The sequence below is a fragment of the Xenopus tropicalis genome, chromosome 2, assembly GCF_000004195.4.
Source record: "Xenopus tropicalis strain Nigerian chromosome 2, UCB_Xtro_10.0, whole genome shotgun sequence".
NCBI classification, from domain to species: Eukaryota; Metazoa; Chordata; class Amphibia; order Anura; family Pipidae; genus Xenopus; species Xenopus tropicalis.
Genome location: NC_030678.2, coordinates 158277726 through 158294913, shown reverse-complemented (window position 1 = coordinate 158294913; position 17188 = coordinate 158277726). Strand labels below are relative to the sequence as shown.

The 17188-nt window shown below is 42.2% G+C and overlaps 1 protein-coding gene across 2 annotated transcripts in view; it reads left to right on the top strand.

Moving 5' to 3' along the window:
- The first annotated feature begins 3366 nt into the window (after window positions 1-3366).
- The window catches only part of cenpj (centromere protein J), a 39358-nt gene continuing 25536 nt past the window's right edge, over window positions 3367-17188 (top strand). Inside the window, exons 1-2 of one of the 2 annotated variants that reach the window (XM_031897272.1) lie at window positions 3367-3559; window positions 12506-12550. In XM_031897272.1, the coding sequence (XP_031753132.1) occupies window positions 12547-12550 (4 nt within the window). In that variant the 5' untranslated portion in view covers window positions 3367-3559; window positions 12506-12546. The remainder of the gene's footprint in view (window positions 3560-12505; window positions 12551-17188) is intronic. The other variant, XM_031897274.1, reaches the window with a different exon arrangement.

Sequence of the window (17188 nt, the reverse complement as noted above, 5' to 3'; positions counted from 1 at the left end):
CAGCCCTACGCCTCATGTGGCATCAGCCTTAAATGCAATGATCTAAGACTAACATTCAGATTGTCAGATACACAATACATGCACAGATATGATCATTATCCAATCAAAATTTTATAATCCGTCCAATGGACTAAATGACTGATGGTGCGACTTATTGGGGCAATAATCCCGAGCCCACACAGTCTGAAAATTGCACAAAACTACTTTTTATACAATTATACCTGTGCCTATATGGGGATCTTTAGATTTGTCCATGTCCCATGGTAACTTGCTATATTGTGCTTTGTCTTTGTAGCCACTCTTTGAAGATAGTTCCGGTGTCAGCACCGTGTAGTATATTTACATGAGGATTTGTTTAGAAAGAAAACTGCAGTTTCTTTTGTGTCATTAATTAGCACATGCCTAGGGAGCAATGCTTGGGGGTGCTAGGTACAAAACATGTCTGCCTATACCTAGTCCAAACACTCCAGTCCCACTCCCACCTGCATCGCTGAGCTCCTCCAATCATTGTTAGTCTCCCCACCCCAACGCCATCATGGTTTGCATATGCACACTTGCACTTGGGGAGGGGGTTCTGTATGTTCTCCCCATGTCTGTGTCTGTATAACAGGGCAGCTACAGCTGGGAATGCTATACACTGGCATGGCCATTAAATGTCATGGAACAAAGACATACCCACCTACATTGCTAAATCAATGCTACGTTTCAATTATTTTCGTTTTAAAAAAAATGCGCATTGACTTCAATATATTTTGCTAATTTCCTTAGTTTCACTAATTTTTTAATGAAGCAAAATGGAACAGATTCACTCATCACTATTTATAAGCAATACTTTAGGCCTTGTGATTTAGTCCAAATGCCCATACCTGGTGCACTGTTACCTTCCAGTTTGTGCCTGTATGTTACCCAACCACTTAGATTGTAAGCTCTACGGGGCAGGGACCTCCTTCCTACTGTGTCTCATACCACATGGCACTTATATATATATATATATATATATATACATATATGTATTTAGTGTATTTATTTATTATATCACTTGTCCTCCCTGTGTGTAATTTTGTATTCTGTAAGACTGTACAGCGCTGCGTACCCTTGTGGCACTTTATAAATAAAGTTATACATACATACATACATACAAGTACAGTCCAAAGTCAGTAAGGGGCTTATTTATCATACTGTGTAAAACAACACCAGAAAAAGGGTGTCAAAATCTGTATAATAAACGGCAAATTTATACATTTATCAAGGTGTGTTTTATTTGACACCATCTGAACACTGGATTTGACGCCATTATTTTACATCACTTCAGACCCTATGTAATCCATTACAGTCAATAGGAAAAATGAATGCCAAAGTTTTTTGCCATTTCTTAATAAATATCAAAAATTTGTGTTTTGTAAACCATTATCATATTTCCCCAACTTCACTCCCGTAGCAGTGCGGCGCCATAACACGTGACTGTATTTAGACTCAAACATTCACACACATAGGAATATTTTTTTTTTATCTACCTTATTGACTAACTAACAAACTACGGTAACTATTGTATGGTACAATATGTCGAAAACGAGATCCTGTAGTCATTAGTAACCTAAGAAAAGCACAAAAGAAAAGGACATTATTACTTTTGGAAACCTTGGAATGGACTGACAAACGCAAAGGCCAATGATACAGATGGTAGCTTGCTGTACATGGCATCTGGCACATTCAGAGGGGGATGTGGGGAATAATTTATGTAATTTGGCAGGATAATAATAAACCCTGTATATAAGATATATTTGAACCGTGTGATCTCTATAGCAAGTAATTGATATTGGAGATGTCAGTTACTCATCCAATTCCTCATGATCTAGTTGGCCTTCCCATTTGTCACAGATAATTTGAAGATGAGGCCTTTTGTTGAGCTTTGCATTAGAGAGTCTGTCAACAATATTGAGCTAGCAGAATAGTGTTTTTATTATTTTGTACCATTAAGCATCTATTTTGAGAGTATTTCAACCACTAATATGAGGGTAATTGAAGCATCCTCCCCAACATCCTTCAGCTCCACTCCCCAGCATTCTCCAGCTTTTCCTCAAAATCCTCCCACCAGCATCTTCTCCCCCCCCCCACCCCCGGCTCTCTGCGGCTCTCTGCGGCTCTCTACGGCTCCCTGCTCTAGCGACTTACTGCTTCCTCCGTCCTTGGCTGCTTCTGTCCCGTGGCTCCTCGCTGCATCCTTTTATACAGTTGCACCCCGTGTGTGCTGACGTCACGCGCACGCATGGGGTGCAGCCAATCAGGGTCCATTATTCTTTTAAGGGGGCTGGAGTCGGTGGGCCAAATTAAAAAGGCCAACAGGCCGGATGTGGCCCGCAGGTCGTAGTTTGCCCACCTCTGATATAGAGGGTAATTCCAAAGTAGAGCCCAGTTATTAGAAGTGTCCATGCAACTGCATATTGTCAGAAATTTTGCCTGAACAGTTCTTGATATGAATAACTATGTACAGTCCAGGACCCAGTGTACAGTGTAACCCAGATGGTTACACTTTATTACTTATCAAATATATTCCCGAAGAAAGTTATGGCTGGTATGCAATAACAACATTATCTGTCGATGTGTAGCTTTAGCCATATAAATACATTGTTGTTGCCTAGATTTCTGTTTTGTGCTCTTTGCGGTTTGTAACTTTCTAAACATGCATCAAAATAGTATACGGCTAGGCAAAAATGTTTCTAAAACATTATCTTAGGAAGCATGTATCACATTGTAGTAAACTGCACATGATTTCAAAGCTGTTTTCTATTTTGTTTCATAATCTTTGTACATTTGTATAGATGTATATTTATGTACATAAAAAAAGATGTGACGTCTCTTTAAGAGAATATTCTGTCACTTTTCTATCTGTGTTTTAGTGGGAGTTGCCTGTATAAATAGCCATTTCCTGTTTTCATTTAGTCCAAGAAGTGCTATTGAAGAATGAAACACATAAGGCAATAGAGATGTTCAAATAATATATATATATATATATATATATATTTATTTTTTTTTCTTTCTTCGTGGCCCTCCTGGTATTTGAGTGCCTAACTCGCTTTTTGTGGTTGATGTACACGGACCCCTTGCTGAGGGTCTGAGACTGGCGCACCTGGACCACGCTTCATAGTGAGCGAGGTATTGTTTACAGCATTTTTTCTACTTTAATACTGTGATTACATATTAATATATTCTCTCCTTGCAACTCACACACAGACAGAAAATGCCTGCACCCCAGCTTTACTAGTACACACAACAGGAAACACAACTAAAAAGAAATAAGAGGGAATATGGGGGCTGATACCTAGACAGTGGCACAGAATTCTGTCAGGGCCCTTGAGCTTTCCCAGCTAGCAGCCACACCTAACGAATCAGGAAAGAGAAACTGAAACAGGGAGGCAGAGGGTGGGCTGGCTGATAAATAACAGATACTCGGAGCTTAGTTTCCTGTTCCCAGTGCAGAGAGGACACGGACCCTATCACACAAAGCCTTGGCCAGGAGTCCATCGACTGCACCAGATGATCCCATGCTGTGCCCCTCAATGTGAGTATACATGGTGCTGAGGGTGGATACAGTAAGCGGCTGCTTATTGTAGGGGCAAAGCAGATTTCCTTTCCTGCCATGTTCTCCATCTAATTATATGCTTATGGGAGTATTAATATTGAAAGAATTAATTGATTGACCAGCTATTTCTACCCTTTACCAATTTGTTTTAATGTTTTTCCCCTTAATACATCAAGCCCAAACTCTCTTATGCCAAAGGTGCCTTCATATTCTAACCTACAACAGTGCTACCCCTTGATCCAACTCTCTTGGTTTTGCTTCCTGGGGTAGTAAAACTGTAGGGACTGGCAAGGGGGGAGTTTCTCCTACCTCATTCACCCATAGTGAGGGCCACACGTCTATTATTGTACTCTCGGTTTATGTGCAGACTGTATGTACAGGGAACTTTGATCCCGTCTCTGTGCAGCTTCCCCCTGTGATCAGTAGTGATACAAGGACACACCGATCTCATGAGCCATTACAAAATAAGTGCACCTGCTGGAGGGAGGTACAATTTTAAATGAAAAAATATTTTCTGACTAACCGAAACTGCTCGCTTTTTGTTTTAGACCAAGTGCCCTAGGCCAGCATACCTGCTCACAATGCCACCCTTGGCCTGAGCCTGGTTGCAAGATAATACTGCAGAGACAGCTCTATAAGGGTGTAACTAAAACGCTTGATTTTAGACGTGCAGACTTTGCCAGTATAAGGGCATCTCTGCAATGTGCCAACTGGGAAAGGCTTTTCATAGGGTTACACACAGTAGGAAAATGGAACATCTTTAAATCATTGCTTTGCAGGTATACACAACAGTATACCCCCCTTGTAAGCAAGAAGAGGCATCGCAAAGCAAAACCTTTATGGCTGAATAAAAGTGTTAGTGTCGAGGTTGGTAAGAAAAAACGTGCTTTTAAAGCGTTCAAGTTTCCTTCAAGAACCTTATTATCACGGGGGGGTAAGTTGGTTGATGAGAACGGGGAAAAAGCAGGAAATTTGAACACTTATTTTTAATCTGTCTATACATTTGAGGAGCCAGCTAATGAAGGATTCACTTTTAATAGACCCAATTCTAGTAATATAATAATTTTGAAGAAAATCTTTTGAAATTCAAAAGAGATTTGAACATTTAAAGGTAAACAAATGTCATAAGGACCCCCTTGCTTGAGACCCAGAACAAAGTAACAAGTCTGACTCACTGTCAGCACAATAGTTGCTAGGCTGACGTTTTGAAACTATTGTAAACACTCACAGCTCAACTACCAGGTAATGCTGAAGGTTTGCAAAGGTACTAGCTGTATGAGTGACTTGATTGAACTGGCAAAGGGGAGGCTGCGTGGCCAGTGCATATTAACTATTTCCTTGCCAGATAGGTCAGTGTGGGTCTGTATGTGAGTGGATAGATAGGTTAGTATGGGTCTGTATGTGAGTGGATAGATAGGTCAGTGTGGGTCTGTATGTGAGTGGATAGATAGGTCAGTATGGGTCTGTATGTGAGTGGATAGATAGGTCAGTGTGGGTCTGTATGTGAGTGGATAGATAGGTCAGTGTGGTTCTGTATGTGAGTGGATAGATAGGTCAGTGTGGGTCTGTATGTGAGTGGATAGATAGGTCAGTGTGGGTCTGTATGTGAGTGGATAGATAGGTCAGTATGGGTCTGTATGTGAGTGGATAGATAGGTCAGTGTGGGTCTGTATGTGAGTGTATAGATAGGTCAGTGTGGGTCCGTATGTGAGTGGATAGATAGGTCAGTATGGGTCTGTATGTGAGTGTATAGATAGGTCAGTATGGGTCTGTATGTGGTGGATAGATAGGTCAGTATGGGTCTGTATGTGAGTGTATAGATAGGTCAGTATGAGTCTGTATGTGAGTGGATAGATAGGTCAGTGTGGGTCTGTATGTGAGTGGATAGATAGGTCAGTGTGGGTCTGTATATGAGTGGATAGATAGGTCAGTATGGGTCTGTATGTAAGTGTATAGATAGGTCAGTATGAGTGTGTATGTGAGTGGATAGATAGGTCAGTGTGGGTCTGTATGTGAGTGGATAGATAGGTCAGTATGGGTCTGTATGTGAGTGGATAGATAGGTCAGTGTGGGTCTGTATGGGAGTGTATAGATAGGTCAGTGTGGGTCTGTATGTGAGTGGGTAGATAGGTCAGTGTGGGTCTGTATGTGAGTGTATAGATAGGTCAGTGTGGGTCTGTATGTGAGTGGATAGATAGGTCAGTGTGGGTCTGTATGCGAGTGTATAGATAGGTCAGTGTGGGTCTGTATGTGAGTGGATAGATAGGTCAGTATGGGTCTGTATGTGAGTGGATAGATAGGTCAGTATGGGTCTGTATGCGAGTGGATAGATAGGTCAGTATGGGTCTGTATGTGTGTGGATAGATAGGTCAGTATGGGTCTGTATGTGAGTGGATAGATAGGTCAGTGTGGGTCTGTATGTGAGTGGATAGATAGGTCAGTGTGGGTCTGTATGTGAGTGGATAGATAGGTCAGTATGGGTCTGTATGTGAGTGGATAGATAGGTCAGTATGGGTCTGTATGTGAGTGGATAGATAGGTCAGTATGGGTCTGTATGTGAGTGGATAGATAGGTCAGTATGGGTCTGTATGTGAGTGGATAGATAGGTCAGTATGGGTCTGTATGTGAGTGGATAGATAGGTCAGTATGGGTCTGTATGTGAGTGGATAGATAGGTCAGTATGGGTCTGTATGTGAGTGGATAGATAGGTCAGTATGGGTCTGTGAGTGGAAAGATAGGTCAGTATGGGTCTGTGAGTGTATAGATAGGTCAGTATGGGTCTGTATGTGAGTGGATATATAGGTCAGTGTGGGTCTGTATGTGAGTGGATAGATAGGTCAGTATGGGTCTGTATGTGAGTGGATAGATAGGTCAGTGTGAGTCTGTATGTGAGTGGATAGATAGGTCAGTGTGGGTCTGTATGTGAGTGGATAGATAGGTCAGTATGGGTCTGTATGTGAGTGGATAGATAGGTCAGTATGGGTCTGTATGTGAGTGGATAGATAGGTCAGTGTGGGTCTGTGAGTGTATAGATAGGTCAGTATGGGTCTGTGAGTGTATAGATAGGTCAGTATGGGTCTGTGAGTGTATAGATAGGTCAGTATGGGTCTGTATGTGAGTGGATAGATAGGTCAGTATGGGTCTGTGAGTGTATAGATAGGTCAGTATGGGTCTGTATGTGAGTGGATAGATAGGTCAGTGTGGGTCTGTATGTGAGTGCATAGATAGGTCAGTGTGGGTCTGTATGTGAGTGGATAGATAGGTCAGTATGGGTCTGTATGTGAGTGCATAGATAGGTCAGTATGGGTCTGTATGTGAGTGGATAGATAGGTCAGTATGGGTCTGTATGTGAGTGGATAGATAGGTCAGTATGGGTCTGTATGTGAGTGGATAGATAGGTCAGTATGGGTCTGTATGTGAGTGCATAGATAGGTCAGTATGGGTCTGTATGTGAGTGGATAGATAGGTCAGTATGGGTCTGTATGTGAGTGGATAGATAGGTCAGTATGGGTCTGTATGTGAGTGGATAGATAGGTCAGTATGGGTCTGTATGTGAGTGCATAGATAGGTCAGTATGGGTCTGTATGTGAGTGGATAGATAGGTCAGTATGGATCTGTATGTGAGTGGATAGATAGGTCAGTATGGGTCTGTATGTGAGTGGATAGATAGGTCAGTATGGGTCTGTATGTGAGTGCATAGATAGGTCAGTATGGGTCTGTATGTGAGTGGATAGATAGGTCAGTATGGGTCTGTATGTGAGTGGATAGATAGGTCAGTATGGGTCTGTATGTGAGTGCATAGATAGGTCAGTATGGGTCTGTATGTGAGTGGATAGATAGGTCAGTGTGGGTCTGTATGTGAGTGCATAGATAGGTCAGTGTGGGTCTGTATGTGAGTGGATAGATAGGTCAGTATGGGTCTGTATGTGAGTGCATAGATAGGTCAGTATGGGTCTGTATGTGAGTGGATAGATAGGTCAGTATGGGTCTGTATGTGAGTGCATAGATAGGTCAGTATGGGTTTGTATGTGAGTGGATAGATAGGTCAGTATGGGTCTGTATGTGAGTGGATAGATAGGTCAGTATGGGTCTGTATGTGAGTGGATAGATAGGTCAGTATGGGTCTGTATGTGAGTGGATAGATAGGTCAGTATGGGTCTGTATGTGAGTGGATAGATAGGTCAGTGTGAGTCTGTATGTGAGTGGATAGATAGGTCAGTGTGGGTCTGTATGTGAGTGGATAGATAGGTCAGTATGGGTCTGTATGTGAGTGGATAGATAGGTCAGTATGGGTCTGTATGTGAGTGCATAGATAGGTCAGTATGGGTTTGTATGTGAGTGGATAGATAGGTCAGTATGGGTCTGTATGTGAGTGGATAGATAGGTCAGTATGGGTCTGTATGTGAGTGGATAGATAGGTCAGTATGGGTCTGTATGTGAGTGGATAGATAGGTCAGTATGGGTCTGTATGTGAGTGGATAGATAGGTCAGTGTGGGTCTGTGAGTGTATAGATAGGTCAGTATGGGTCTGTATGTGAGTGGATAGATAGGTCAGTATGGGTCTGTGAGTGTATAGATAGGTCAGTATGGGTCTGTATGTGAGTGGATAGATAGGTCAGTATGGGTCTGTGAGTGTATAGATAGGTCAGTATGGGTCTGTATGTGAGTGGATAGATAGGTCAGTGTGGGTCTGTATGTGAGTGCATAGATAGGTCAGTGTGGGTCTGTATGTGAGTGGATAGATAGGTCAGTATGGGTCTGTATGTGAGTGCATAGATAGGTCAGTATGGGTCTGTATGTGAGTGGATAGATAGGTCAGTATGGGTCTGTATGTGAGTGCATAGATAGGTCAGTATGGGTCTGTATGTGAGTGGATAGATAGGTCAGTATGGGTCTGTATGTGAGTGGATAGATAGGTCAGTATGGGTCTGTATGTGAGTGGATAGATAGGTCAGTATGGGTCTGTATGTGAGTGCATAGATAGGTCAGTATGGGTCTGTATGTGAGTGGATAGATAGGTCAGTATGGGTCTGTATGTGAGTGGATAGATAGGTCAGTATGGGTCTGTATGTGAGTGCATAGATAGGTCAGTATGGGTCTGTATGTGAGTGGATAGATAGGTCAGTGTGGGTCTGTATGTGAGTGCATAGATAGGTCAGTGTGGGTCTGTATGTGAGTGGATAGATAGGTCAGTATGGGTCTGTATGTGAGTGCATAGATAGGTCAGTATGGGTCTGTATGTGAGTGGATAGATAGGTCAGTATGGGTCTGTATGTGAGTGCATAGATAGGTCAGTATGGGTCTGTATGTGAGTGGATAGATAGGTCAGTATGGGTCTGTATGTGAGTGGATAGATAGGTCAGTATGGGTCTGTATGTGAGTGGATAGATAGGTCAGTATGGGTCTGTATGTGAGTGCATAGATAGGTCAGTATGGGTCTGTATGTGAGTGGATAGATAGGTCAGTATGGGTCTGTATGTGAGTGGATAGATAGGTCAGTATGGGTCTGTATGTGAGTGCATAGATAGGTCAGTATGGGTCTGTATGTGAGTGGATAGATAGGTCAGTATGGGTCTGTATGTGCGTGGATAGATAGGTCAGTATGGGTCTGTATGTGAGTGGATAGATAGGTCAGTGTGGGTCTGTATGTGAGTGGATAGATAGGTCAGTATGGGTCTGTATGTGAGTGGATAGATAGGTCAGTGTGGGTCTGTATGTGAGTGGATAGATAGGTCAGTATGGGTCTGTATGTGAGTGGATAGATAGGTCAGTATGGGTCTGTATGTGAGTGGATAGATAGGTCTTGTCCAATGCTTTACAGATGGTATCAGGTTCTTCTGATGAAATGCTGTTTTCTGGTTGCCAAATAGTTCTATCTTTGCCTTGTCCGCCCAGAGCACATTGTTCCAGAAGCCCTGCTCTTTGCTTGGGTGTCCATGAGCAAACTTTATTATTGCCCTGATGTCCTCTGTAGGGAGCAATGGTTTCCTCCTGCCTCATCTATATATTTATTATTCACTTGTTCAGCCTATTTCTAATGGCAGCACCATGTACTGTGACCTCTGGGGAGAGATACCTGTAGGTACAGTGATTAAATTCTGGAAATCTTAGAGACTTCTCTCAGCATCTTGGGTTCTGCACTTGGGCTAAACTTGCTGGAAGTGAAATCTCCTCTTGTACACTGTAAAATATTTTCACAGAATTATAATTCCACAGCATATGAAATGTATACCTGCCATTCACACATACTTGTAAGTTAATTTGGGAAAGGACTGAGCACCCCATTTAACATATGTTCTTGCCTTTTATAGATACTTGGGGGGTAGGGACATACTGACACCCGGCATTTACTCTGGGACACAAGTCTCTCTTTTGCTCTCTTTCCAGGAGGGACAGACAAATCTCTTCCCTTGAGGGACAGACAGATCTCTCTTCCTGAGAGATGGGCACACATCCAGGCACACACACACATATATGAAACATACACATACAGTATGTCACATATACTTAACATTATATTTATATGCATTAATTGTACAGATTATTCCTGTGAGGCTATTTGTACTTTGCATATAATTTGTAACTGCACACAATAAAGATATTTTGTTATTACCTTGGTGAGTGGTACTTTGACCATAATACTTACACAAAAAAAATTATAATAAATAGATTAAATTCTACATAGATGATCTTCTGGACAGTGAAATAATTGATGTCCAATTGTTAGGGATTTGTTTAAATCCTTTCCCAGACTAATAGGCAGGGGCGGGCCGAGCCGACCGGGCGCCCTAGGCAACCCGGTCGGCTACCTCGCCCTTGCACTGCTACATCGCACCCCCCACGGGGGGGGCGCGGCGCGGTATGCGATGCGAAGCGGCGCGGTATGCGATGCGAAGCGGCGCGGTATGCGATGCGAAGCGACGCTAAACTGTAGTAGGGGTAGGCAGGAGAGGCTGCTGCCTGGCGCCCCCCAATCGTTGCACCCTAGGCAGCTGCTTCTTCTGCCTACCCCTAGTTCCGGCCCTGCTAATAGGCACCTATATCTTTCTTTCCAAAGGCACCAGCATGCTCTTTTAGGCACAGTGATACCACTCACACCAACACCAACGAGCAAACCAGACTAAAAAAGGGCATTTACAAAGACCTGAAGCAGAACTGCAAGAACACCAAGGGGTGCAAGAGTTTAAGCATTTGAATAATCAACAAGTTAGGGGACAGGTAGGGGAGCAGCACTGCATACATAGGGGCAGACACAGGTCTGTGTACTCTGACATGGAGCTAAAATGCCTGCAACTTTATTCTGGCAGCGTACAAAGTACAAAAAAAAGGCAGGTAATAACTGCTTTTTGCATCATTTGAAATCATGCCAGGGGAGGAGGGACTAAAACATTGATGTTCCAAAGTTGCTTGAAATTATGTTTACTTTTCTAAAAGCTTAAGTTGTCCTTAATATGCAGCCATGTGCAGATCACACAAGTATAATTATGATGGAATGGCCCCTCCTCTATATAAACACAGTCCCTGAGGAAGGGACAAGTTATATGTAAAATGACCCCCATATTTTCCTTACATATTGTGTAAAAAAAAACAAAAAAAAAACAATGCTTCTGGCAGGGACACATTAGTACATTCCCACTTGGGGCTGCCTTCAGAAACTTTGGGGCCCACACAAGTTATTTATATGGGGCTCCCCATGAATGAATGCACACAGTACCAACATTTTGGCCACACCCCTTGTGTGTCAATATAAACATCTGATGTTACTCTGTAATAAGCAGTTCATATAAAGAGTTCCATTGATTAAAGTGCTAAAGTCATTGAGTTTATGGGGGGGGGGGGCACCTACCTGCCCCTACTCTGTATTGTCATTGCTGAATATGGAAATTAGGGACATTTTTGCATAAATGACATAAACTGCTTAAAGGAACAGTAACACCAAAAAATTAAAGCGTATAAAAGTAATTACAATATAATGTGCTGTTGCCCTGCATTGCTACAACTGGTGTGTTTGCCTCAGCTAAGTTAGCTGCTGTGTAGCCATGGGGGCAGCCATTCAAAGGAGAAAAGGCACAGGTTACTTAGCAGATAACAGACAAACCCTCATTATATGGGGCTTATCTACTAGTTATCTGCTATGTAACCTGTGCCTTTTCTCCATTTTTTCAGCTTGAATGGCTGCCCCCCTGGCTACACAGCAGCTTATTTATATAGTAGCTTTTCTGTAGCAAAAACACCAGTTTTTTTCAGAGCAACAGCCCATTATATTTTAATTACTTTAAAACACTTTAATTTTTTGATGTTACTGTTCCTTTAAGTTTAGGGGCCTAATAACTAGTCAGTAGTAGTTCATAAATACAGTACAAATAATGAATGTGCTAAAACGTCAGTATTTTAATTGGGGGGTCAGTAGAGTTTGTACGTTTCTTTGAAAGTAAGATGTAAGATTTTGCATCATTTACGGAAATTACTTAAGTGTAGGGCCCAGTAACAAGTCAGCTCAACAATCCCCTCAAAGCTTTCACTTTGCAGCATCTTATCTCCCACATAGTATTAGGTACCAAGATAAAACACCCTAAATATGAACACCATACCATATCAGTTTGATACCCAATGTGCATAGGTTTACCTAAGTATGTGGCAAGTGGGACCCCAAAATAAAAATACCCCATCTATCATTTCTGCCCTTTCAGGTACTGCATTTATGTGGGGAGTGTTCATGAACAAAACTGCATTAAATATGAAGCCAAAGCAGTGTCCAATTTATGCAATTGCTCTTGTTACATTAGATCTCTGTACCATGTGAAGGGCTCATATACTTAGTGCTCATATTTCTGGGGTGTATAGGGGTAGACACCACAAGGCTTATATTGGAGCAGTCACTGCCCACAGATCCTTTATAAATGTACTTTCTGCTTTACTCCATAGAGCCTGAATGAACAAACAATAACAAAGAACAGTTACATCAAATGGGTAAGTAACTCATTTCATCTATATCAGTACAAAAATAGCCAAGAATCCCCCCAATCGGCTTCAGTAACCCATTTCATTTACACTACTGGCACAGGATCTATTATGGGAATCCTGGGACCTGAGGATGTTTTCATACTTTGGATCACCATAGTTAATCATGAAATAAACCCAAGCAGAACAAGCTACTGCTTTATTATTACAGAGAAAAGGTGATTGTTAAAAAACAGAATTATTTGGGTAAAATAGAGTCTAAGTGAGATGCCTTCCTATAATTTGGAGCTTTCTGGATAATGGGCTTCCAGATAAAGGATCCCATACCTGCATTAGTAAACAGCAAACAAAGAAAAAGGACGGAAGAACATGCCCTGTAACCTAATTATGCCTGCGAAGATACAGTAGAGATCCTTTTAGTATATCTGATCATTTTTGGAACTAAACAAATTATGGGGGTTAAAGAGAGGGGCTTATAAAAGGAACACAACCAAGGTGGGATTTAAAGAGATACTGACACCAGAAATTATACATTTTCTACATCTATCATAACATTGTCTTTGCAAGCCACTTAGAATTTTGCCTTGAAAATATTTGCCCAATGCTTTTACAATTACCTATCTGATCCCCCATGTTCCTATGAGGGGGCAGCCATGTTTGTGCAGCAGGAGGCCATTAGCATTAGAACAATCATGATGGGCAGTAAGCCACAAGGTAGCTTAGCTGTTCCCCACATATTAGCTTACTAAGAGGCAGCCCATTTGCGTCAGATACCAGGATGGACCACATATACATCCACCAGTAAATGGGCACAAATTGAATCTCTTTGGATTTCCTCCATACACCCTAACTCTCTCTTATGGGACACTAGGGAAAGGGGGCAACCAGTGGTTTTATCGCCGATGCATTTTACCCTGATGATTTGAAAACAGTGTAAAGCTAAATATTCACATTCACTGCTAATACCCCTTTTGGCTAACCCATCATTCCCCTCTGGTATGTCAGAATGATTTAAAAGACAATGGGGATCCCAGAGGCTGTTTAAAATCTATGACTTCCTAAACCCACTGACACTCAAGCAGTGGACATTTACAAAATAACAATTCCACATTCTCCCTTCATGGTATTTCGAATTTACCCAAATCTCCCACTTTATCCAAACCAGCCTCCCTAAGGATCAAAATCCTCCCTATACCACATTGTTTGAGAGGCTCTGTGTAAGGGGGCTCCCCCAAAGAGCTCTGATCTCAATCATATATAGGAGCCTGGCCGCACTACCTGAAGCTCCTTTCCCCAAACACTCATATACAGTATGCTTAAATGGGAAGAGATTACCTCTACAACTCTCCCGATAGAGGACTGGCTAGAATTCTGGGATAATGCTTGAAGAAATGCAACGTGTGTCAGACAGAAGGAAAGCATATATAAATCCATGTTCTTTTGGCATGACACCTCTGTGAAACTCAGCCGTATGTTCCCAGGTAGCTGGAAAAAATGCGGCCATATGGGAACCTTACAACATGTAATGTGGCAATGCCCCAAAATCATACTACTATGGAAAGAAGTGGAAGAGCTACTATCCCACATCTTTTCCAGGGAAACCCACTTAGATATTTAAACAACATTAGTAGGGAAGGCTAGCTCTGTTAAGACTTTATCAGAACAGAGACTATAAACTATATTCTAACTGCATCCAGGCTTGCCATTACACCGCAGTGGAAAAATCTGCACCCTCCCAAACTAAAAGATATACTAATTAAAGTGAAAGATATGAGGGAAATGGAATATATTACTGCCAATATCAGGGGTGCCTGGGAGAACTGGAAGAAGGTATGATCCAGATGGGACTATTATATAACCAACGCACCCAGACTGGGAGACAATATCCCAACCTAGCAATTCTAGTTAACCTGACATACAACTGTAAAACTTCACCCCTCCCTAGGGATTCTGGCTTCCCCTTTTTTATTTAACAAGACAGCAGTGTGTTATCCCTAGGCCATGAAAAATGTTCCTGTGGGTGCCAAATAAAGGCCACAATTGGCTATTTGGTCTCCCCTGTGTGGAATGACAGCCTCATTTAGGCTCTCTTTGGCACTTGATTTTTATGCAACCAAACTTGCCTCCAAGCCAGGAATTTAAAAATAAGGCAACTGGGAGCAACATCCAAGGGGTTGGTGAGAAATATGTTGCTCCCGAGCTACTGGTTGGGGATCAGTTGCCCCAGGCTATACTGCACAGGTACATTGCCCAGCTGTTTTTCCCTGCCACCTGGCTCCTCTCCACCCCGCACCATGTTGAAATATTGAAAACAACAGTTGTTGTAATGTGGGCTTGTTGGAGAGGCACATATTTATTTATTTTTTCCCCTTTATTTTGTCAGCATGGACCTAGCTTTAAAAAGCTCCTCTTGTACCATTTTTCCGTTCCATTTGCAAAGATGCTGAATAATTTCTCTCCTATTTTTACATAGTTACACTGGGTTGAAAAAAGACCAGAGTCCATCAACTTCAAACCTTCCAAGTAAACCCAGCACACACAACCTATACTGACCTATCTATCCACTCACATACAGACCTACACTGACCTATCTATCCACTCACATACAGACCCATACTGACCTATCTATACACTCACATACAGACCCATACTGACCTATCTATACACTCACATACAGACCCATACTGACCTATCTATACACTCACATACAGACCCATACTGACCTATCTATACACTCACATACAGACCCATACTGACCTATCTATCCACTCACATACAGACCCACACTGACCTATCTATCCACTCACATACAGACCCATACTGACCTATCTATCCACTCACATACAGACCCATACTAACCTATCTATCCACTCACATACAGACCCATACTGACCTATCTATCCACTCACATATAGACCCGTACTGACCTATCTATCCACTCACATACAGACCCACACTGACCTATCTATATACTCACATTCAGACCCATACTGACCTATCTATCCACTCACATACAGACCCATACTGACCTATCTATCTACTCACATACAGACCCACACTGACCTATCTATCCTCTCACATACAGACCCACACTGACCTATCTATCCACTCACATATAGACCCGTACTGACCTATCTATCCACTCATATACAGACCCATACTGACCTATCTATATACTCACATTCAGACCCATACTGACCTATCTATCCACTCACATACAGACCCATACTGACCTATCTATCCACTCACATACAGACCCATACTGACCTATCTATCCACTCACATACAGACCCATACTGACCTATCTATCCACTCACATACAGACCCACACTGACCTATCTATACACTCACATACAGACCCATACTGACCTATCTATCCACTCACATACAGACCCATACTGACCTATCTATCCACTCACATACAGACCCACACTGACCTATCTATCCACTCACATACAGACCCATACTGACCTATCTATACACTCACATACAGACCCATACTGACCTATCTATACACTCACATACAGACCCATACTGACCTATCTATACACTCACATACAGACCCATATTGACCTATCTATCCACTCACATACAGACCCATACTGACCTATCTATCCACTCACATACAGACCCATACTGACCTATCTATACACTCACATACAGACCCATATTGACCTATCTATACACTCACATACAGACCCACACTGACCTATCTATCCACTCACATACAGACCCACACTGACCTATCTATCCACTCACATACAGACCCATACTGACCTATCTATCCACTCACATACAGACCCATACTGACCTATCTATACACTCACATACAGACCCATACTGACCTATCTATACACTCACATACAGACCCATACTGACCTATCTATACACTCACATACAGACCCATACTGACCTACCTATACACTCACATACAGACCCACACTGACCTATCTATCCACTCACATACAGACCCATACTGACCTATCTATCCACTCACATACAGACCCATACTGACCTATCTATCCACTAACATACAGACCCATACTGACCTATCTATCCACTCACATACAGACCCATACTGACCTATCTATACACTCACATACAGACCCATACTGACCTATCTATCCACTCACATACAGACCCATACTGACCTATCTATCAACTCACATTCAGACCCATACTGACCTACCTATACACTCACATACAGACCCACACTGACCTATCTATACACTCACATACAGACCCATACTGACCTATCTATCCACTCACATACAGACCCATACTGACCTATCTATCCACTCACATACAGACCCACACTGACCTATCTATACACTCACATACAGACCCATACTGACCTATCTATCCACTCACATACAGACCCATACTGACCTATCTATCCACTCACATACAGACCCACACTGACCTATCTATACACTCACATACAGACCCATACTGACCTATCTATCCACTTACATACAGACCCACACTGACCTATCTATACACTTACATACAGACCCATACTGACCTATCTATACACTCACATACAGACCCATACTGACCTATCTATACACTCACATACAGACCCATACTGACCTATCTATCCACTCACATACAGACCCATACTGACCTATCTATACACTCACATAT